This window comes from Callospermophilus lateralis, chromosome 9, assembly GCF_048772815.1.
Source record: "Callospermophilus lateralis isolate mCalLat2 chromosome 9, mCalLat2.hap1, whole genome shotgun sequence".
Classification (NCBI taxonomy): Eukaryota; Metazoa; Chordata; class Mammalia; order Rodentia; family Sciuridae; genus Callospermophilus; species Callospermophilus lateralis.
The window spans coordinates 57,062,249-57,087,748 of record NC_135313.1 but is presented as its reverse complement, the minus strand read 5'-3'; the positions used below and the strand labels follow the sequence as shown (position 1 = coordinate 57,087,748).

At 34.3% G+C, this 25,500-nt stretch overlaps 1 protein-coding gene and 1 pseudogene across 3 annotated transcripts in view; both read right to left on the bottom strand.

Annotated features, from left to right (window-relative positions):
- Nucleotides 1-519: 519 nt before the first annotated feature.
- Ola1 (Obg like ATPase 1) overlaps nt 520-25,500 on the bottom strand; it is a 148,422-nt gene continuing 123,441 nt past the window's right edge. For 2 of the 3 annotated variants that reach the window (XM_076865797.2, XM_076865798.2), the window contains 4 exons: nt 7,276-7,416; nt 6,488-6,584; nt 4,331-4,453; nt 520-1,031 (listed from right to left, as the gene is read on the bottom strand). In XM_076865797.2, coding sequence (XP_076721912.1) covers nt 930-1,031; nt 4,331-4,453; nt 6,488-6,584; nt 7,276-7,416 — 463 coding nt within the window. In that variant the 3' untranslated portion in view covers nt 520-929. Of the gene's footprint in view, nt 1,032-4,330; nt 4,479-6,487; nt 6,585-7,275; nt 7,417-25,500 lie in introns of all 3 variants that reach the window. The other variant, XR_013092305.2, reaches the window with a different exon arrangement.
- Nucleotides 17,169-17,814, bottom strand: LOC143407189 (actin-related protein 2/3 complex subunit 5-like protein; annotated as a pseudogene).

Genomic DNA, 25,500 nt, shown 5'->3' with positions numbered 1-25,500 from the left:
TAAAATGATAAAAGTCTAATCTTTTAGCAGTTTCACAACCAGTGTATAAACTTTTGTATACATTGCTGTATTGAAACAAAAGTCTAACCCACCAGAAATGAATGGGCCAGTTTTCACAATTTAATAATTTCATAGAAAAGATTAAAAACAAAGACACCCTTTAATATGGTCAGAACAATAATAACAAACAAAATTCCTTAATTTTTGAAACAGATTTTTTTTTTCTTCTGGTTAGAGTCAACTGTTATAGACTTTGTAATAATATTCCTATCATCTTTCAATAAATGTCCATCTACAAATTAATTAACTTTTTTGAGACAAATCCCTGGTATACTATTCTTCTGATTCCCATGAAAGACTCACTTTTAAGATACAATTGCAGCTGCCCCACACTGCCAGTTACTGTGTCGTACACACGCCTTAAAATTCTGTAATCAGCAGCCACCAGGTGCCGTATCGCATTTAGCACACCACAGTCAGTCAATACAGACATCCCCAAACACACCAAGGCTGGTTTTGTCAAATGTTTTATTGAGTGTAGACATCTGGAGTACTGTAAAACATGCATTATCTGTAGATTCAAAAAGGAGCAAGCCACATTGTCCTCACTGTCAAATGTGTCAGGCTTGGCATACATGATGGAGATTAATGAAGTATCATGAGAGTAATATGGTTCCTGAAAAGCTTCTACAATTTGGAGTAGGGTCTTAATCACGTGAAAAGGAAAGCTGTTCACATTTAGTAACTTGCATTTCATTGGAGGTACACAGTATTTTATAATTTTAAAACAAATAAAAATAATTTGTTTGTAGAAGATTCCCATCCCCCCAACTTTATTTATCTCTTTAGTTTTCAGAAATTAAAAAAAAAAAAAAAAAAACAAAACTATGTCTTTTGGAATTTGTGTTTATCTGAGCAATAGCTAAAATTTATTTCTTTTTCGGTTGCTGTGGTGTATTAAATTTGAAGAAGATAATATCTCCATCTTCAACAATATAATTTCTGCCTTGTTGTCTGTACTTTCCAGCAGCCTGCAAACAGGAAATACAGGAGAAATGGATTATTATTTGACAACCAAATACATACAGCAAATGGTAAGAGCAGATGCAAAGATATACTACTTGTGTAATAATTAAAAAACAGAAAAAGGAAAGTAAAAAAATAAATACAGAAGGCATACAAGTTGAAGACTAGACTTGGAGAGAAGCAAAGTATTTCTGACTTGGGCAGAACTAGATTTTCCATATATACATAATCATAATGTATTCTTCACTAAACTGTTGGTACATAAATGTAATTATACCAATATCATTAAGTTTCATTACATGCTGTTTATGGTACATTTCTGATGTGTCTGCAAACATCCAGCAAGTTGCTGTAACAAAACAGATCAAACGAGGCAGAAAAAAGACTATATAACTAGTTAAAGCCATTTTACTTTCTTAAAGAAATTCTTTGGTGACAATGGTGATGCCAAAAAGGTAGTTGCTATATGAGAAAGTATAATTAATTGTATTGCACAGATTTTGAACTACTTCCTTGTAATTTTTTTTTAGTCTTGATAATGACTATTCATAGTGATGCATACTATAATTCATCATTGAAGAAGTTACTGAATAATGGTTCTATTTACAAGCAGACTCTAACAGGTTGGAATCCCAAAGACAGATACTTTTTTTCCATTTCTAAATTAGTCAGCAAAGCAACTGATTCCACCTGCTGGTATGCAGACCCAGACACACAATCTGCCATAACTAATACAAACAAGTGGCAGTTTCAGAAAACCAAGTTCACCCTGTGGCACAGCACATACATTTAACCCTAAGCACAATAGGCTCTCTAGTACCCGCACTTAACACTGCACACCACTGATATGGTCTCATGTGATCCTGCCCCAGACTACTCAACAATGAGAACTCAAGGATCTTTTGGAAAAAAAAAAATCTCAAAAATGTTTTCCTTCTTTTATATTAAGAACATGAAATCTTTGTTCAATAAGATATGTTCTTATCATTGAAGGTATCAATAAGAATGTTCAAAAGTCAAGTGAAATTATACTAATAAGTAGCAAAAACACTAACAAAGATCATACTTCCAAGGTTAAAATCAACAAACCAAATTTAAGAGCCCTCATGAACATCTTTTCAATTATCTAGACTATATAGAAAACCACCTACTAACAGAATATGCTATTAAAATAAAAGCTTATTTTAAAAAAGAGAATGTACCCTACCATTCTACAAGGCATAAATAAATAAATATTCACATGATTTTTGTAAAGACATGTGATGTACTGAAGACCATATGCTCCTATTTCTAGACTCTTAAGCCTACTGTTACAAAACTGTATAGACAATCTAAATCAAATACATATTGACATGATATATTAGTGTAAGTTTATATACTTTGTTACCACTCAAGTTTACTATTAATAGTGACAGTGTTCCTTTAAATTCTCCAGAGACCATTTAATCCATTTCCACTGCTATCAGAAACACTGGTTGAAAAAAAAAATCAATACCCATTTGTGAATCTTGAGTATGTATTAAACAAGACACGTCTAACCAGTTCATTTGCACTTGAAAGCAGCCATCTGTAGAAGCCAGCTTTGCCTAAGCAGATATGATTGCTAATAATGTGATATCCCTGTAGACTACAAAGCCCACACAGAGCTATTCAGTATATAGTTCACAGCACTGGCATTAAATTAGTTATGCTGCACTGGTGTTAGAAATACATATACATATACACACATATATATAATTCTGCTCTCAAACCTAAAACCTACTTATGATATGCAAGTAAACAGCTGTTAAATAAGGGAACATAAGGTAATTTATAAATGCTTCATTTTACTCAGAGTTCAAAAATTTAAGTGTTAGTTTTAGACATTAAAACCACATAAAATATTCTAGGTTGAAAAGTCAGAGGTCAACCATTTCCATTTATAATATAAAGCCTCAGTTGGTGTTAAATATTCTTATAAGCAGAAAATGTTTTTCTCTGAATTGTTAAAGTATTCACAATTCATGCTGTTTTCAAGTTTATTATAACCCAGACTTCACCAAGATTGGTAAGATAGACTTATCATGTAAGAATTTTAAAAAGAAGTATCTTATCTCTGAATTCTAGTAATAGAAAATAACCTTTACTCCATGAAAATATACATATGCCAATATTATGTACCACGTTGACAAATAATTTGAGATTTTTCCTCCTGAAGTCTAATTAGTATTCCTGACAAAGTTCAATCTCAATATTTGCATACCTATCTCTATCAATATACATGACACCACTGGAAAATTAATGACTTTGCTTAGTTGTAAACTGGAACTACTTCTGCTCATTTTAAAAAGCAAAATGGCTCTCATTCAACAGTAAACCAATTATATCAAGATATCCACCCCCACCTCCTGGGGTTCCAGCAGTTCTATTAAAGTCCTGCTGTCCAATATGATCACTCCAATGATACCAGTGAGAATAAATCAAATTTGAAATAAACTTTTTTGTATGCCTTTCAAATTATAAAATAGCAAACATAAACAGTTCTCCTTAAATTCTATAACATTTTCTATGGTCGTCTTTAAATATTAAATTAAATTAAAGATAAAGAAGCCTTCCTAGAATTTCAAGTTTAATCAGCTGACCTATCCATTCACTGGAGATTACTAGATTTCTCTAAGTAAAATCTAATAAGAAAATAGAGAAAAACAAAAAGCAAAAATAAAAATTTTGCAACAGAATTTATATTTAAAAAATCATTTATGACTCATCTATAACACTGCTTCATTATTAGTGCATGAAAATCAAATCATGTTTATTAGTTAGAATAAAGCACAATTTTGGACCTGCCCTCTAGTGTTGAGAAAGCAACTCAAATTCTCAAATATCCTGAAATGACAACAAAAAAGTAAACCATAAAGTTTTAGCAATAACAGATTTTATTTAGCTAAGTGTCTATCTCTTGATTTGAATTAATCATGAGACTTGTATTTCAGATATTCATATTATAATTTTCCACTGGTTAGCAGTGAAAAAATTCTTTAAAATTATTTACAAATGAATTAAAATAGTTCATTTTAATTTTTAGTTAAGGAAAAAAACCTTACACAACTACTGACAACAATTCACAATCTTTAAAAATTATCTAAAAGCATGTGAACATTTGAAACTCCTGAATCAGTTGGTAAGTAATACTAAATTCTGATAAGCTTATTTTAGATTACACTGTTTAGTGATAACTATCATTCATTCTTATCAGGCTTATCATGGATAGCATCATATTAGTGAAAAAATAGTGAAACATGAAAATTAAAAAATTGTTCTTTACCTTGACTGCATTTTCAGACCCTTCCTCTTTAAAATCTTCGTATTTCATTACTTCAGCCATAATGAATCCCTTTTCAAAATCTGTGTGAATCTTTCCTGCAGCTTGAGGAGCCTTCGTCCCTTTCTTTGAAACGAAAGACCAGAGAAAACTAATTGCATTAAAGATGACCGAGTGTTAGAATTTCTTTTTTCTGATCTTCAATTGGTGCAACTAAAACTTAGTTTAATACCAGTTAGGATGTCAGGTATACAATTAGTACATTTCAACACTGGACACTATCTGTGCAGCAGATATAGCACAGATAGATCAGGAGATATTAAAGAAGTGTAGCTTTGTTTTTCCTAACAGCCGTCTATGGTTTTATTGATTTAGATGCAGTGGTCTGGTTTTGGTGTAGGTTTCATTTCGATTTTCTATTCTTCACAGTGGAAAAAAATAAAGATTTTTAAGGAACTTTCAAGCTGAATTATCAAAGGTATTAAAAAAGATAAAACACTCTCAAAATTTCAGCTCATCTAAAGAACATATATAAAAATCAATATACAAAGGGACATTTTTAAGGCATTTCCAACAAATCAGTAACCTACATTCAGCAGATAATTTCAAAATTCTCAAGAAATTTTAATAAGACTTTTTAACATTTTGGATAATACACCCTGCCTCTAACCAATATGAAGGAAATTCAAGTTAAGATAGGAAGAGAAATGTTTTATAATTACCCCCATATGTTAAATTACAAGAGCATACATTCCAGACACACACAACCATAGAAAGAAATCTGAGAAATAATGGTGACCGAAAGTCTGCTTAATAAAGCATGTTAAAGTGATAAGGAGTCTGACACTATAAAGCACAGTTTTTACAATAAAAGATGTATTGGGTTAATATGGGTACTCACTGATGCTTACCTGACTAAATATCTTAGCACATTAAATCATGGATACTTACAATCAGTCTTAAGATAAACCAGCTTTCACATTTTTAAGCCCAGAGCATGCTCTTTTTCCTGATTTACATACTTAAGTTGAAGTTTTAAAATATATCTTTAAAATATATAATAAAAATAAACACTAGCAATTTGTTTACCAACTCATATTTGCTTTGACACTATTTTTAAAGTCTACATAAAAGGACGTTGGTTAGAAGTCAATCAAACATTTTTTTTCCCTCCAAAGGGGAAAGGAGATTAAAGAAAAGTGAATCTCATATTCACACAAGGTATTTAACATTATGTTGAACTGCTTCCATATTTCTATGCATATTAAATCAAAACAAATGTAACAATAAATTATAGTAGTCAACTGAAAACAGAAATCAGCACTAAAATTTATTATGAAGCAGATATTTTAAAAAGCACAACAAAGACACTAAGTCTAAAAGTTCTCGCATTATTTTTATATTCTGTAACACATTATTTGGAACTTTATGTATTTCATAATATTTTTCAATAGTAACTACTATATTATAATATATTTACATCTAAAAGCAAACCATTACAGTTCAGTTTCTGTTGTCCTCTGGGAATAAATTAGTCATCCTCTCTGTTCATATTCCGTAGACATCAATATTTAAAATACATATCACATTTTTAAAGAAGATTGAACATATAACACTGAAAATAAATATCACTTTCATGAATTCAAATAAAAAAGGCACGAATTATTGTACACTGAATTTAGCTTTTTTGAGCCCAACTGTGTATCTATGAAGAGCATAATGATGTCATATTGCTTTTATTGCTGAAAATGTAATCCGAGCAAAGCAAAGGAGGAAAGAACCACCCGCAACCCAAACAAACTTAGCGAATACAAAATGAAAAGCAACATCAATTTCACTGCAGACAAACCCAGTCACACAGATTAAGCAAGCACAATACTGGTTCGTCTTATCTCTGACCACAGGAGGAGGGTAGACAGATTCTACAGGATGAAGAAATTCAGACTATGTAATAGGCAGAATCAATTGTTACCTGCCTCAATCAATGCCGCTCCACTTTCACTGTTCAGCAGCTCACAAATAATTAAAGTTATCCTGGACAAAAACCTCATCTGTAATGACTAGCTAACCGCCACCATGACAAACTTCAAAGTCAGTGATATCAATCTGAATTCAATAGTGTGGAACTGGATATAGCTGATGAATAAGTATGAATCTTACCCTGATGGTCCATGCACGCACTTCATCTGGGCCTGCAGTGAAAAAGTATTCTAACTGGAGTGCTGCAAACCCAGCCTTAATGATCTTTGGCAAAGCACTGAAATAAAATGAAACAAATTCACTCAACACATAAGTTGACTGTGCCACAGATCAGAATGAAGCTAAAATTATTCATTTCAAGCAGATAATGTTAAAGATATTAGCAAATGACCATTCATCTTTCATAACATACTTGAAGAGGTCAGAAAGCAAGTGACTATTTCTAAAAATGTTCTTTGTAAAATTGGTTTTAATTGTATTAGCTTCAAGATGTCATTTTATATTATTTACTATTAGAAAAAAAGAAAAATTAGTTTAACCCCAACCTATGACTATTTTCATCTAATATTAATTTTTTCTAGGGCTTGGCATGAAAGCAAAATTATTTGATTGAAATCCAATAGTCTAACAATATATTACTGTTACTCATAAAAAAATATGGCAACTGATTCACTCTTTCCCCTCCCCCACCGAACATGACGAAAGAGTTTTGGCGATCATCCCTCCTCAAAAATATACATAACTAATACCTATGTTATAATTAAAACACTGTACGGAGATGACAGATGACAGTTAAAAACTTAATTTAAAATAAATCTTTTCACTCTGTCTCATGGTAAAGAAAGGAGAAGATTCCCTCTTTATAATGGTAATTACTCTGTCATTTATTATTCTATCAGCGCAAGCAATTAAATTACTGCAAGGAAATAGTTGATAATAAAGTGTAGGGAAAATGAATGCTAATTAACCTTTGTGTCATGTTCGCTTCCAGATACTTCTGTCTCTCCTCAGCACTCAATTCTTGCAACTTGAGTTCCAAGGCCCCACTAAAAGGAATGACCAAGGCACCTGGGTCATACTTGTCCACCCACTCTTTAATTTTTATCAACCTGTAGACAAAAAAGGGCACAACATTATCTTGTAGTGCATGCATGACTGTACCACATTCATTATTATCAAGTAGCACATACATATTCATAAGAATTGCACGGTTTTATGATGCCATCTTTTTGTGTATAGCTTTCCAAGGTCAAGGCATTAACAGGCAGCAATTGCTTCAGGTGTATGCCATGATATTTTACTGTAATATAGTTTTACTTTAGCACATTATCTGTAGGAGCTGTTTTACAAATATTTTTAAACTTTTTAAAGTTACACTAAATTTATTCAGCCTTAACATCATATCCTTGAATAAAGCCTCAATGTTATACTTTGTTTTCTTTACAAAGTCAATTTTTAAAAAGAGAATATGAAGTTCGATTTGTATAAGGATCACACCTAAGAATGCCAGATAATTCTGAAGAATCTTTGACAAATAATTTGTTCCATCGAGATATTTATATGCCTGGTTTAGTTCATTCCCCAACTGCCTTACTGGGGGTTGAACCCAGGTCCCTGTACATGCCAGGCAAGAGCTCTACCACTGAGCTATACCCTCTAGCCCTGGTTTAGTTCATTGTTGAACTAAAAGAACTCACTGGTTTTGAACTTACTGTTTTTGTTTTTGTTGTTGTTTTGTTTTAACTACAGAAAAACAAAACCAAAACAAATAAAAAGCACAGAAATACAGATTTACTAATATAGTCAATCAGGTACAAACTGTTCTTATGAACCAGACTTTTGTAGAATCATGAATAATAGAATTGCATAGGAAATAAATTCCTTTAATCACTAAGGTTTTGGAAAGCCAAATCAGTAGGAAATTGATACTAGTTGTTACCTGAAAAGGCATTATTAAGTAGGTTTTTTTTTTTCCCTTTCAAAGTATGGAGTATTTTGGTAAAGCAGTAATTAGTACATAAATGAAATAAATGTGATAATAACCAAAAGGTTTCACTTCTAGATTTTATTCCTGAGCAGATTTTACTGAGCCTTTTTTTTTAAGTCTCAGTTTCCTCATTTGTAGAAATGGAGATAATAATATTACATATATTACAAAGAACTTAGAAAAATGCCCTATGAATAGTAAACAAATACTATTATTTTCATTCTCAGATAATAACAGTGTATAATCTTGTGCTTCTGGAACTGTGTTTCATACATATCTGACTAAATTCAGTTGACATTTATATTAAAAATTTTAATGTATGCCATAGCCTTACATAATCCTACCCACAGCCTATATTTAGACCAAGCTTTTAATAGCTATTTCAGCAAAATAATATGCATAAATCCTAAATGATCAATGTAAATGCCACTTTAGGGGAAAAGAAAAACAAGATCTAAAGCACAAATCTATCAAAACTCAACTATCAGAGAAAATGGCAGGGGATCATAGTTATTAGAAAATTAAGAATATGGCGCACTGGACAGGACTTAAAATAGGAAAAGAAATGAAAAAATTCATAAAAGTTTTTACATATTTGTTATACAACAGTAACTATTTAACATTATTAGATTTTTAAAAATATCTTCATAACTTGTTTCTTTTTGTTCATACCTTAAAAAAATAGATTAATCCCTAAGACTTACTTTGGAATAAAGTATGTAGCCTTAAAAATGAGAGTCAAACCAGATATTTTCTAACCCAAAATTATGAAGGAAAGAATAAAAGAGAAAAGGGGAAAATTTAAATTGGTACTTCTGTCTAAAACGACTTCACTGCATTCTAAGTTGAGAGACTTACTACTTTCAAACAAAACTCTATATTAAAATGTTATCAATGGTTTAGGAATGCACTTTTATTATAAGTTAGAATGAAATACCTAATTTAAAAAAGCAGATCATAAACTGATTCAACGAAGTGAAATAAAACAAGCCCAGGTATAAAGATAAAATAAAAATGTCACACACGTTTTGTTTCACACATACGGTCAACATAACTAATAAAACTAGAACTGTTATGAAACAAGATAAGAAATAATTACTTTGGCTAAAACATCAATTCAGAATAACAATAGTTCTACCCTGTCATTTTAACAGCCTTTCCTGCAGAGACCTCAGAGGGATTATTTGCATTCCTCAGGTGTTCTATTGTACAATTCAGATGAATAAAGACTTACAAATCATTCCTCTACCGCCAATGTAAGACTTTGATCTGGTGAATACACCATTGTACCTTAACTATAATTGGCAAAAAAACCTGACAGTGTAGAGCATCACAAGCTTAATAACAAAGGAGAATATCTCAAAGTGTTGACAGATGATCTTCATAATGCAGAAGCAGAGCGGGTACATTTTAGCAGTAAATGAGCACTGAGGTCTAAAGGTCTCTAAAGTGACTGACATCAGACCTGCTATCGCCTCACTAAAAGAAAATGGTACCGTAGCACTCTTCGCAGAGTGAGTTGGGCTCTTTGCCTGCAAGCTTCACTTCTGTGACTTTCACTGTCACAGAAAACACAGGGAAGATGAAAAGTGAGTTAGGTTCTTTGGCTGTACGCTTTACTTTTGTGACTTTCACTATCAAACAAAAGTGAGAAATGTCCCAAAGTGGTTTTTAATTACATATTTGAAATAAGCCTTGGGTAATTGAAAAATGAGATTCAATTTCAAGATTATAGATGAAAATATAAATGCTATGTCTACTGGGTCTGATGGTTACAAAAGTGTGATAATGAGGCCAAGATCACAAGTTTGAACCCCATGAGAACCAGTATCTTTTGCAGAAAAATGTCTATTCTCTTGCTATAAACCAAATCCCAAACTATGGCTAGTCATCTCAAAAATGTATGCTACTAGCACATGAAGGATATAGAAAATTAAAGTTGAGCTCAGTTACCAGCACTGGAAAATCAATTCTAAGCACATTCCATCAAAGCAACTGAATAATAATTTCCACATACAAATTTTAGGAAATGTCTAAAGAAAGCCACTGAATTGCTAGTGAGCAATAATGATGATATTCACACAAATTTCAAATTATATGAAGGGAGAGGAAGAGAAGGAATAGTAAAGAAAGTATACTCCCAAAGAGTTAAACTTATAAAATACTTATGTAGTATTCATTTTGCAAATTTATACAAACAGATATTGTAAGGGAATTCATCCTTCTCAATAAGGGTCAAAACTACATTTGGTTTCCTCAAAGTCTTATGAGTAAGAAATAGAGAAGAACTGCCATTATTATATTTTTCTCCCTGGCAGTGCAGCAAAAGGACAAAGCAGGGACAACTAGTTTAAAAACTAAAAAAGATGATGATACTCTGAGATATACTTTGGCAGGTTGTGAACTCTTAAGATCTTCAGCATTAAATTAAAAAAAAAAAAGTCCAAAATTTACCTTTAGTTTTACAATCCAACCTTCTTAGCCAGTCTTGAAATTTTGGATCCCAAAATTTGATTTAGCTAGGGTTATTTTACATTGTTTATATTTCTTTTCCTACTATTTTTTTTTCCAATTAAAAAAATTTTATGGCATTGGGGATCAACTCAGGGTCTCATGTGCTAGGCAAGCAGTCTGCCAACAAGCTACATTCCCAGCCCTAGATACCAATTTTATCACTGAAAATTTTATTTATTTTCCTTTCAAATCTATTTGCACTTTTTGGTCTATATTTACTTGTTTAATAAATTCTTTGTCTTTCCAACATAATTTAAAACTTCCTTTCGGGTTCTTTTTCTTTCTTTCTTTCTTTTTTTTTTTGATGCTGGGGATTGAACACAGGGCTTTTGTGCGTGTGAGGGAAGCACTCTACCAATTGAGCTTTATCCCCAAGCTCTCAGGTTGCTTTTTAATTTAGTTTCACGGGTATAACTCCCTCACTCCTTCATCTGTCATCTGCTAATGACCTCTGGGAACACTGGCTTGTACGAGTGCACATGCATATAGTGGGTATCATTCTGGCAGGAGCAGTTATGTTCCAAAGGAGACTGGTGGTCCCTGGGTTGAGATCTATCTATGGGATAGTTTTGCCTTTTTTAGAGAAAGGCATATAGAGAGACCCAGGGTTTGGGTGAATTTACACATCATCCCAGTTTTGGGTGAGGGCCATGCACTGTCAATTTCATTCTCCAGTGTCACTGAGATTCCTTCTATTTTGGCACCCTAAGAAGTCCCTATTCTGTTTTCAAGTCTTGTTATGTGGTCTAAAACGATCACACCACCATCAATATGACCCTTTTTTGGTTATTTCATCTAGTGTTTCTATACATTAGGAAAAAGAGGGGAGCTTCCTGTATTGTTTTAGTCTACTATCTTGACTGAAATCTCTCAATGTTAAGAGTTAAATCAATATTTTATAGAGTTTTAATACAATAGCTTTCAAACATTTTGACCACAACTAACAGTAAGAGACAAATTTTATACTCTGATTCAAACATGAGTATACATATCATATTCATACACATAATCAAACTCAGAAAGGCATCACAAAACTATTTACCTTAACAAAGGGAAAAGAACAAATTTAACAGTGCTATTTGATATTGCACATAACCACCAAATCTTGCAACTTAAAATATATCCCTGAAATAGTACCCTCCCGCACCTTCTTTTCTTGGTATTCTGGATTAATCCCAGTGATGCTCTACCACTGGAGATACATCCCCAGTCCTTTTTATGTTTTATTTTGAGATAGAGTCTCACTAACTTGCCCAGGCTGGCCTCTCAAACCTGTGATCTTCTTGCCTCAGCGTCCCAAGTTGAGGGATTACAGGCATATGCCAATGTATTGACTAAAATAGCATTTCTAGCATACTTTGGTAAGAACTTTAGTATCATCTTTTCTATATCTCATGCCCTTCTAGCCTTTCCATGACCTCTAGCCACTAAAATTCTGATTATATTTTTAGAAAATTCTTTAAATATGGGTCAGGGCGGGGTGTGTGGGTTTGTGGCTTAGTGGTAGAACGATCACCTCTCATGTGTGAGGCACTAGATTTGATCCTCAGCATCACATACAAATAAATAAATAAAATAAAGTTACTGTGTCAATCTACAAAGAAATTTTTATAAAAAATGCTCAGTGGTTGAGTGCCCCTGAGTTCAATCCCTGGTACCTGCCTCCGCAATAAATAAATAAATTAAATTAAATAAAAAAATCGGTCCAGGGTTGGAAGTGTAGTTCAGTGGTATAGTTACTGCCTATACCACTGGTACAATCCCCAGCACTATGAAAGATGGCCCCGTTCAGTACTAAAGCCAAGGTATATGGTATAAAATTATATAGCATTTAGGGTACCTTTTTTGAACATTAGAACTCTTTCAAATCTACTTATTCTATTATGGACTTTTAAAAATAAAAGCAAATCAACTGAAAGCATGAAAATGTCTGAGATGACTATGCAAACCAACTAATAATGAAGTGGATAGATGCTGACTACCTATTCTACTGACATACAGAAGAACAAGAATGATAGAATAATTCCTGCTATGTCTCCCATGTCCAAAACTAGAAGAGAAAAATGTCACTAGAATTTTAGGGAGGAAGGAAAATACTTTGTTTGAATCCCCTGCAATGTTAAGGAAGTTTCAAATACACAGTTAAAAAAAAATACTTTAGACAACATTACGATTATCAATAGTTTCTTCTTTTTTTACTTATTTTATTTTTTTATGTAGTGTTGAGGATCGAACCCAGTGCCTCACACATGCTAGGCAAGTGCTTCAACACTGAGCCACAACCTCAACCCCACTTCTTACTTTAGAAGACAAAATTATGTTTCTTTTATTCTAATAAGTCCTAATACCTAGAAAAACATCTGTAGTAAGTTAGCTTTGGAGTCCAGATTCAGAATATAAGTAATGATTCCAGCAGAGAGGACTTGGTGAATTTATAAGAACCTCACAGAACCACTATCTTTATAAGAACCTCACAGAACCACTATCTGAAAAATCTCATTCATTCTGCAGTCATTATAAGGCAGCATGTTTTTTGTGTGTGTTCTGATCAATGCAGTCAATGGGGAATGAGGAGAAGTCTGTAAAGGGGTTTGGAACAAGGTTTCAAAAGATTCATTTGGCTCTTAACAAGAGAAAAAGAAGAGAATCTCTGCTGGACACTGTTTAGATCTTTCCCCTGAAACTCTAGAACTCATTTGTAATGAAAAGAATGGAAGTGGGGAAATATAGAAAAAATCCTTGTTCATGATGATACCATAGGAACTTTGAATTAACCACCCCAGGAGATCAACTACTGGGTCTTAGTATGTATTAGGATTTTTCTTGTTATTTATAGCTGAAAGCATCCTGGTACTGATGTATCTTTAGGGTTATCTTTATTTAAGTATGTGATTTCCTCTCTTAGTTCTAATTTCAATTGATTCTTTTTTTTTTTTTTTTTAAAGAGAGAGAGGTAGAGAGAGAGAATTTTAATATTTATTTTTTAGTTATTGGCGGGCACAACATCTTTGTTTGTATGTGGTGCTGAGGATCGAACTCGGGCCGCACGCATTCCGGGTGAGCGCGCTACCCCTTGAGCCACATCCCCAGCCCCCAATTTATTCTTTAAGATTCAAGTGTCTCTAGAGCTTTCTCTGAGCTCCCACATAGGCATTATCACTACTTTAAATTGCCTATTAACCTACACATTGCCTATTTTGTGCACTATAAATTGCCTATTTTTTTTTTTTTTAATCTTCTCCCACTATAGAAAAAACTTCTTGAGGTTAGGACTATGTCTTTGTTCCCTGCTCTCTCTACAGAATCCTCCTACCACACAGAGGATGAACAAACTGTTCTGAATAGAAAACAAGATAGGAAGAACTCTAGCTAATTCAGGTTTAGCACCCTTAATTTGAAAATCTGAAGTGCTCTGAAATCCAAAACTTTTCAGTGCCATGATGCTTGAAAAGTTTCAATTTCAGAGCACTTCAGATTTTGGATTAAAGATGCTCAACTAGTAAAGTTTATGCAAATATTCCAAAATTTAAAAAAACTCTGAAACCTGAAACACTTCTGATCAAAGCATTTTGGGTAAGAAATACTCAACCTGTAACTAGCAGAGTGACTCTAGTTGGTTATTTTAATCATCTGCAAATTGGTCTACATTAGTATACTTTAACTTGTTCTGAGTTTTCTATGGGATTTTCCAAGGTGCTAGTAGGAAAAGGGGCGGAGAAAACAATGACGAATGAAGGAAAATTGAAATAAAATGACTGGGGATGTAGCTTAGTGGTAAAACATCCCTGGGTTCAAATCCCAATACCGGGGGGGAAAAAGATTTCATCTGAAGATATGAGTTCTGCTGTTTTGAGCCACTCATTCACTGATTGAATGATCTTCTTCTGAAGTATACACTATTCCATCAGAAGAAGATCAAACAGTGCTAAAATCAAACAGTGGTAAAATCTTTAGGTATTTCATTTAGATTTATTTAAATGATACTTTCCCCTCCCATCTTCTGCCACCCTCTATTCCCTTATGTTAACTTCTTTTTTTCCACAGGACTTACTACATTATATATTTAATGTTTATTCTTTCTAGCCAGCACTGATAGATCCTTTTTTTTTTTTTTTAACCCCAGCCCTGATAGACCCATTTTTAAAAATCTCTTGTCGACTACAGAATCTCCAGCACCTCCTATTAAAGTGCCTATCTTAGGTAGATGCTCGATAAATGTTGGGTGATCAATGAATTAATCTGAAATTTTGTCTAAAAAAATTAAGTAAAAGAACATTCAGAAGCACATATGATTCTTACTTTCCTTAACTAGCTAGCTTTTGCCAAAGTCGAACTTTAGAAACTAGTTTCCTTGACCACTTGAGGGAATTCTTTTTTTAAATAGCTAAATGGTGAAGTGAAAATCACAACAGAATCTGGGGATGGGGGGCAGCCACGGGGGGCGGGAGTGGGGGGCAGGGGGAGCACACCTAATTGTTGTGAGACTACATCAACAAAAATCCATGTAGGGTTTTTTCATTTCTAAGTTATAACTGTGGCTTGAATTACTACAATTCAAGTCTGAACCATCACGCTACTATCTCTAGGTTCATTGTGAATGTACCAAAAGAAGCAAGTAAAACTTTTAGATGCTCCCTGAATCTCTGGCTTCACAACCCCTTTATAATGGCTACTAAGTTAAGCTTTGTATTGATACTAAGTGGCCCTAAACAGAGTACATTTCTGAAACTATAGTCCAGTGTTTCTCAAAATACAGTTTGTGGATAACCTGTGAATCCAATAATTTATTTTATTTATTTTATTTTTTTAAAGAGAGAGTGAGAGAGAGGGAGAAAGGGAGATAGAGAGAGAACTTTTTTTTTTTTTAATATTTATTTTCCAGTATTTGGCGGACACAACATCTTTGTTTGTATGTGGTGCTGAAGATCGAACCCGGGCCGCACGCATGCCAGGCGAGCGCGCCACCGCTTGAGCCACATCTCCAGCCCCAATAATTTATTTTAAAAACCTAAATTTATGACCTTTAGACGTGAGAGTTTGTACTTAACCCTTCCAACACTTTGCACTCTGATGTCTTACTACTTTTGAATCTGTATCTGTTCTTTGCAATTTTATATTCTGGTCTTAAATATCACACATAGAAATATTGTGCAATTACAGTTATCATGAGTTATGAAGTTATAACTATAAAACACTGTTAACCTGTAAGGAAATTTCCCAACTATATTAATGATCCTAAATGCAATATGAAATTACTAGGCCAGGCAAAGTGATGCATGCTGGTGATTCCAGCTACTTGAGTGGCAGAGGCAGGAGGATTACAAGTTTGAGGCCAGCCTCAGCAACTTTGCGAGATCCTGTCTCAAAATAAAAACATTAAAGGTCTCAAAAAAGAAATGCTTGGTAAATGTACAGTGTTAAGACAGTAATTTTTGCGGGGTCCAGTGGCAATGCTTATAATTCCAGCAACTTGGGAGGCCGAGGCAGGAGTTTAAAGCCAGTGTCCCCAACCTTATCAAGACTTCTCGGCAACATAGCAAGAAATATATGTTTCCACTTATGTGAGGTATCTGAAGTAGTCAAATTCATGGACACAGAAAATAGAATAGAGGGTACCAGTGTTAAAGAGGGATTTTGTTCAATGGGTATAGAATTTCAGATTTGCAAGATGAAAAAGTTCTGGATATTTGTTGCATAGCAATGTGAATATAATTGATACTGAAGTGAATGCTTCTAAGGAAAGCCTACTTGTTCCTGTCACAAACACATTTAGCACACATGGAACCACCATAGGCCCTGCTAAGACGTTCTTTCATTTTAGACAATCTTTTCAGGACTTCAGGTCTGGCAGCATGAATCCCAGGAAGTTTGCCTGGGCACACACCACATGCAGATTTTGGTGCTTTCCCAACTCCTGTGTAAAAAGGTAAATTCGATTACTAGGGGCTCTTGACAGGCTAGTTTTGTTAGAGGCTTTATTGTTGGAAAGCCTACCAAGTTACGACAAAAAGACCATTTGGAGTGCCTCTAGACATCGTCCCAGGAAGAAGAACACCCCTCCCCGTTTTAAACAGGCAGCACACATAGGAACATCTGACCAACACTGGCCAGCCACTCTGTCGACAGTCAAATGTCAGTTCCGCATCACTTTGTAGACAAAGGCAGACTCTCAAATCTTGCAAAGGATTTAGGAAACAGTAAGATGATTTCTCCCTCCAACTCAAAAATCATACATTTCAGTAGATATGTGTCTTGAAAAACTTAGTTGGGAGTCCCTAAGAAGATGATCTACTGTCAGTCCCTTCTTTACCAGCCTGGGCATCCAAAATTCTTCTGAAGGTAAAATGAATTTTTTTTTTTTTAAACAGTCTTTCCTGCTGTAAGAACTTTTATAATGGAGACTAGTCCTGCTACAGTTAAGACCTTTCCGTGCCAATGGAGTAATGCTGCACTGCTAATTTCTGTGGGCTTCTCAAACCCTTTATAAGTGTACTTCATTAACAAGTCAATGCCATTTCTGTACAGAGACTATACAGCCTGCTCAACTTCGCTGCTCTTACAAGTTTGTCAGTACTTTTAGCACCACACCTTGGGCTTGCTCCTTCACAGCTTGATTTTTGGTGTTGAGTTCCACAAGGCTACATGGAAGGCTCGAATCAGGCCCCCTTGCCACAGAAGCCCATCCACCTTGCTAGGGCCTAGTGTCTGGGCCTGGCTTTCCTGCTGGCCACGGCTTCCTCTTGCTCCTCAACTGGTTCTCATCAACTCTTATGTCCACTGGATGGAATCACAATAGCGTGTTCTGGGCTATGGTGGGAGTTCAAAGCCTGGTTCAGCCAGCTCCCCTCCACTCTGCTTGGCATCCTCTTAGTCTTGGGGGTTGGAAGCAGCTGCCCACACCTCCTCTGTGCACAGACGCCAACACCCACTCACTTTCCTGGATTTCCTTCTTCTTGAAGGCTACATACATTCTCTTGTTTGTCTGTCCTACATTTTCTTTATCCATTGATCTATGGATGGGCATCTGAACTGCTTCTCCCTCTCAGCTATTATGAACAACATTGCAGTAAACACGAGTGAGCGAATATCTCTTTGAGAATCTACTTCCAATTCTTTTGAAAGTAGGATTGCTGGGTCATAAAGTAATTCTATGTTTAGCCTTTTCAGGAGGTACTAAACTGGACCATTTTTTTTTCGTGGGGGGAGGAGTAACCAGGGATTGAACTCAAGGAGACTCAACCACTGAACCACATCTCCAGCCCTATTTTATATTTTTTTTTAGGGACAAGATCTCACTGAGTTGCTTAGCGCCTCACTTTTACTGAGGCTGGCTTTAAACTCACAATCTTCCTAACTCTTGAGCCACTGGGATTATAGGTGTGTGCCACAATGCCCAGGCCATTTTACGTTCTTACCAGTGATGCACAAGGGTTCCAATTTCTTCAAATCTTTACCAGGACTTGTTATCTGCTAGTTTTTTGATAGTGGCCAACATAAAGAGAGTGAGATGATATTTCATTGTGGTTTTGATTTGCATTTCTCCAGTGATTAGTGATGTTGAGTATCTTGTCATATGCTTGTTAGCCGTTTGTATAGCTTTTGTGGAGATTTTTGTGTCTATTCAAGTTCTATGCTTTTTTTTTTTTTTTTTTTAAATCAGGGATTGAACACAGAGGTGCTTAACCACTGAACTACATTCCTAGACCTTTTTTATGTTTTATTAGAGATAGAGTCTTGCTGAGCTGCTCAGGGCCTCGATAAGTTGCTGAGGCTGGGTTTGAACTTGAAATCTTCATGCTTTAGCCTTCCAAATTGCTGGGATTATGGGCGTGCACCACTGTACCTGGTTCCCATTTTTTAATTGGGTTACTTCATACCCAGTAGGTTATAAACAAAGGATAATAATAAGTGATTTATCCATACAATGGAATATTAGATATAAAAAGAAATGAAGTACCAACATGTTACAACATGAACAATGAAGCATTATATTAAGTAAAAGAAGTCATACACAAATGCCACTCAGAGTATGATTCAATTTATATGAAATAGCCTTTATAGGCAAATTCAAATAGAAAGTAGATTATTAGTTGCCAGGGGCTAGATGGAGAAGGCAATAGGGACTGTTTGTTAATGGGCATGAGTTTCTTTTTGAGGTGATAAACATATTCTGGAATTAGTGGTAATGGTGATACAATATTGTGAATTTTCTAAAACCTACTGAATTGTGCACTTTTGTGTATGGGAATTATATCTAAAAAATAAAAAACCCTGAAACTAAGCTGAGAACTAATTTGAAGATAAAAAAAACCAGGAATATTAATATTACCCACATTATGATCCTATGATGTTCATGTTCCTGTGGAGATATATTGGTCAATAGAAAAAGCAGAGATTTTGGAGTAAGGCAGATATCAATTCAAATTACAGTTCAACTGCATTCTAACTACACAATCCTGGGAAAACTATTTAAGCTTCCTGAGCCTCTTTAATCACCTATAACAAAAATAATCTACCTACACTCACAGGTTCATGCTAGGATTAAAGTGCTTTGAATATAGGAGGCCTTCAAATGTTAGTCCCTAATCTTAGCTGTCTCCTATCAGTGAGTGGGCCATTCTTAATATTTACTGTAGAATTAAAAAATAGTATTAGATTGCCTATGAGTAAAGAACAAGAACGCCTTTTAAAAGTCAGTTGTCTATTTCTAAAAAGTCTTGCTTAATTGAATCTTTATAGATAGGAAGGTAATCGAAAGTGAAAGAATTCAATTACAATGACTATAAAAATATATATTAAGAATTATGTGTGGGGCTGGGGTTGTAGATCAGTGTTAGATCACTTGCCTAGCATGTGTGAGGCCTTGGGTTCAATTCCTCAGCACCACATAAAACTAAATAAACAAAATAAAGGTATTATGTCCATCTACAACTAAAAATATTAAAAAAAAGAACTATGTGTGGTGACGCAACTTTGAAAAAGCAGAGTAGGGAGTGGGAAAGAAAGAAAAGGCAAACATTCAATTGCAAAAGAGCAGGAAATGTTATAATAGGGAAAATGCAGTGCTCCGAGAAGAGTGAGAAGGGGGTGCACAATCTTAATATTAGAAGATTTTGGCCTCAAAACCAGGAATTTGAAGAAAAGAAACCAATACATTCAATGACCTTTAAGGACATTTAAAAAATGTTAGTTTATATAAAAAAACACACAAAAAAGAAAGTTGCAAAGTGAAAATTAATAAATATTTAGTCAAATTTTAATTAAATGTTAAAATTTGAATTCATAAAAAAATTCATTAAAAAAAGTTAGTTTAGCTAGAATAAGAAAAGCAGAAAAGGAAAAGTTTTGTTCATAATACAGTTGGAATTTAAAAAAAAAATTTATTTTTTAGTTGTAGATGGACACAATATCCTTATTTTATTTTATGTGGTGCTGAGGATAGAACCCAGGGCCTCACATGTGCTAGGCGAGCGCTCTACTGCTGAGTCACAACCCCAGCCCACAGTTGGAATTTTTTGCCAGGCACAATGGTGTACACTTGTAGTCCCATGACTCTGGAAGCTGAGCCACGACAAGTTCAAGGCCAATTTCAGCAACTTAGCAAGACCCTTAACAATTTAGTGAGACCCTGTCCCAAAATTAAAAATAAAAGGAGCATGAGATGTAGCTCAGTGGTAAGGTGCTTCTGGGTTCCATCCCTAGTACCAAAAACAAAAAACAAAATAACCCCCCAAAACAAAACAAACAAAAAAATTTTGGAATTTTGTGGGGCTAAAAAGACTGTAATATACTTCGAAGGGAATGATAAGTGATTGTGCACATCAGAATCCATTCACACAGACATCATTTCGCAAGTGGCTCTTTCTTCCTGAAGTTATTCTTAAATCAGTCTCTAGGGATGTTTCCTTATTGTAATCAAAGTCCATTTATGATCCTGTTTATCCACCTCTATTCAGTATTTACCACATGTGGATATACAAGTTTCATTAAGAGTAGACACAGAAGGATCCAAAGTCAAGGCCAACAGTCATTGTAAAAAGGGGAAAGTTATTGTTTCTGTAACTTTGGAGAAAAGGGATTTAAGGGCAGGGGAAAAACAAGGATCACTATAAGATAAGTGGTAGGTCTTATCCAAACTTCAGTAGGTACAAACAGGTATGAAACCACATTAGTTGAGAAAAGACGTGTCCTGGAAAAACTTTCTATTCTTTTTTTTTTTCTTTTTTTTTTTTTATTGGTTATTCAAAACATTACAAAGATTGCAGAATCACATCGGTTACACATCCACATTTTTACATAATACCATAATAGTAACTGTTGTATTCTGCTACCTTTCCTATCCTCTACTATCCCCCTCCCCTCCCCTCCCATCTTCTCTCTCCACCCCATCTACTGTAAATCATTTCTCTCCTTTTTTTTTCCCATTCCCCTCACAAACTCTTATATGTAATTTTGTATAACAATGAGGGTCTCCTTCCATTTCCATGCAATTTCCCTTTTCTCTCTCTTTCCCTCCCACTTCATGACTCTGCTTAATGTTAATCTTTTCCTCCTGCTCTTCCTCCCTGCTCTGTTCTTGGTTGCTCTCATTATATCAAAGAAGACATTTGGCATTTGTTTTTTAGGGATTGGCTAGCTTCACTTAGCATAATCTGCTCTAATGCCATCCATTTCCCTGCAAATTCCATGATTTTGTCATTTCTCAGTGCTGCGTAGTACTCCATTGTGTATAAATGCCACATTTTTTTTATCCATTCATCTATTGAGGGGCATCGGGGTTGGTTCCACAGTCTAGCTATTGTGAATTGTGCTGCTATGAACATCGATGTGGCAGTATCCCTGTAGTACGCTCTATTCTATCAATGGTGTATAACCTGTAGTGAAATTTTCAACTGCTTCTGAAAGATGATGCCTTATTCTTTCTTACATGAATGATAATCTTAATATAATTTTGTGTGTAGTCGTGTACAACGTGCCAATTGGCTTAAAGGAATATTTTGACACAAGAAAAGAAATAATTGGGAAATGTGTGGGATTAGAATCATATCTAACAAAACTGAAAGATGGGATATAGTTAATCAATAATAAGCAAGAGCCCATCATTTTACTAAAAAGATACTATATGCAAATGAGCTTTTATAAATAAAATACAAAAACTAATTTAACTGAGAAATTCTATAATTAAAGAACTTCCATAGATGGGAGCATGGAGGGAGGGAGGAGGTAGAAAGAAGTTCACTGGATTACACAAAGGGGAATGATGGGAAGAGAAGGGGGATGGGAATAAGAAAGACAGTAGAATGAACTGGACATGACTTTCCTATGTTCATATATGAATACACAACCATGTAACTCCACATCATGTACAACCACAAGAATGGGAAGTTACATTCCATGTATGTATAATAAGTCAAAATATACTCTGCAGTCATTACTGTCATGTAATCCAAAAAGAGCAACAACAACAAAAAGAACTCTCATAGGCAATCTGTTTGCAAAGAAGGCAGTATAAACAGTATATTTATAGAATACTGGAGCCAGACAGAGAAGGATCCTGGTGCCATTGTGGAATCTTCTAAAGTCTCAGTTTTTGCATTTGTATATGGAGATAATAATAGTACCCAGTTCACAGGGTGGTTGTGAAGATGAAATGAGAAAGTACACATAAAATTGTTAGCATGATATCTGATAGAAGATAATTTCTCGGGGTGGGAGGGAAAGGAAGGGGGAAGGGGATTGGCAAGGAGGGTGGAATGTGATGGTCATCATTACACAAAATATATGTAGGAAGATTTGAATTTGGTGTCAACATACCTTATATACAAACAGATATGAAAAATTGTGGTATATATGTGTATTAAGAATATAGGGGCTGGGGATGTGGCTCAAGCGGTAGCGTGTTCGCCTGGCATGCGTATGGCCTGGGTTCAATCCTCAGCACCACATACCAACAAAGATGTTGTGTCCACTGAGAACTAAAAAAATAAATATTAAAAAAATTCTCTCTCTCTCTTAAAAAAAAAAAAAGAATTATAATGCAAAAAAAGAATACATGTATAATGGCATAAATTGGCATGAACATACTTTAAATACAGAGATACAAAAAATTGTGTTCTATATGTGTAATAAGGATTGTAATGCATTCCACTGTTGTCATGTATTTAAAAAAGAAAGAAAAAAGATAACTTCTTAATGTGTATTAGGTATTATTATTATTATTTATAAGTGAAGAATAGCTTTGCCTTTTTGGACTACATCAATATTCCAATGACAATTTCTTACAAAATTGTATTGCATTTACCTGTAACCTGCTATTAATCAGATTTATCTGAGAATGCAGGTCTAAGCACTAACCATTTTTTTTCTTCCTCCTTAAATTGTTCTGTCTGCTATGTAGACAGATGGCAAATTTAGCTACTCATTAAAAATCATTGTTTTCAGGATTGGGTTGTGGCTCAGCGGTAGAGTGCTCACCTAGGATGTGTGAGGCCCTGGGTTTGATTCTAAGCACTACATAAAAATAAATAAATAAAGTAAAAAAACCAAACAAGTAATATAAAGGTATTGTGTCCAACTACAACTAAAAAATATTAAAAAAAATCATTGCTTTCTGAAATAATTTCATGTTGCAAATATCATACAAAGAAACACATTTGAGGCAAACCAGTAGTAAGTGTATTTAACTTTGGTATATATTCTATTATATCACTTTAAATAGCCAGACTAGAAACAATTTATTACTTGGCTGTGTGTATGAAGGGTGGTTTGACACATCTTATTCTCTGGTCTTTTGGGAGAGACAATAACTGATAAAACATCCCTTTGTTTCCTCCCCCAGTATAAAGGTTTCTTCTTCACCATTCTGGCAAATTGCCTCTTACACTTATCTACTATTTTCCAATAAATTAATTCATTTGAAAAGTAATTGCCAAAAATAATTTTATTATGAACATATTATAATTAAATGAAGATTCTTAAATGGTTTTTCTTTCTTTATATAAGATTTCTGCTTATAGCATATATCAAAATAATAATTACAAGAAATCAAATGCTATGCAACTGACTTAAACCCATTTTTATTTTTGTTCTCAGTGCAGATACAGAACAGGTTTTCCATTTTCTAATAACTGATCCAACCGTCATTAAATGTACCCTACCTTTCCATTGTAATCAAAGAATTTGTAAAAGTGAAAATATATTTGTCTATCAAACTGGTAAAGATTAAAAAAAAAAGAATAACAGTGTTGGCTGAGGCTAAGATAAAGGTAAATGTACTGTCTTGAATGGCTGCATGATGTTCACTATGGTTTTCTTTTCTTTTTCTTTTTTTTTTTTTTGGTAATAGGAATTGATTGAACCAAGCCACATCCCCAGCCCATTTTTTTATTTTGAGATGTGGTCTTGCTAAGTTGCTTAGGGCCTCACTAAGTTGCTGAGGCTGGCTTTGAACTTGTAATCCTCCTGCTTCAGCCACTATAACCACTTGGAATAAAAAGGCGTGTGACACAACACCTGGCAGTATGTTTTTTTTTTAAAAAGCAAAAGAGCCAAAAGAAAAAACACTGAGGGACCTGGATAAATATAGTACACTGTTATAAGTATATACCACACAATAATTAGAAACAGTCTTAAAAAACATGTGGAATAGCACTCACGATGCATTGAGACCATTCACTCACATAACTATTTATTAAATGTTTATGTGTCAGACATTATGTTCAGTAGGTGCTGGGCTGGTGTTAATAAGACAGGCATTGTCACAGAGATTACCAAGTTTGCCTGTTGATCTTTCTAGATTTTTTTGTATAGTCATGCAATGCACAATGTTTCAGCCAATAATGGACTGCATACAGAATGGTGGCCCCATGAAACTTTATTGCCTAGAGGCATCATAGCCATCTAAGTTTGTGTAAACACACTCCATGATATTTGCATGATGATCAAATCCCCTAATTACACATTTCTCAGAATGTGTCTCCATTGTTATGTGTTGTGTGACTGTGTATTTATACACTCCTGTAGGAAACAAGGGGGGCACTGATAGCTTTTTTAAAAAGTTATTTTTTTAGTGAGGTAGAACTAACAAAGAGTTAAAATGCACAGATTTTGGATATTCAGTTTGATTAGTTTTGAAAATTTCATATATACATATAATTACTTCCTACAAAAAGATACAAAGCGTGCTCCGTTCTAGTTAATCCCACCTCTTCGCCTGATGCTCTGTGTATTTACTGGGGAGGTGTATGATTTCCACAGGATCCACAATTTCCAAGATATCACAATTTATTTATTCATACTCTTATTGATGAACATGTGTATATTTACAGTTTGGGGCTATCTCAAAGCAGCTATTTATACTTTTGTGTAATAAAAACATTTATAACATATGAACATATTTCCATTTCTTTTGAGTAAATACTGAAAGTTGGAATTACTGGATCACAATGTAGATTTATGCTAATTTATAAGAAATTGCCAGTTTGTGAAAGTTGTTTTACCATTTTCTATTCCAACCAGCAATGCATGACAGTTCTTATTGTCTTACTTCCTTGTCCACATTTGGTGATGTTAGTTATTTTGATTCTAGCCACTTTAGTGAGTATGAAATTGTATCTAATTGTGGTTCTAATTTGGTTTTCCATGATCTATTAAAGATGCTGGGTACCTTTTGATGTTTAACTATATATCTTGT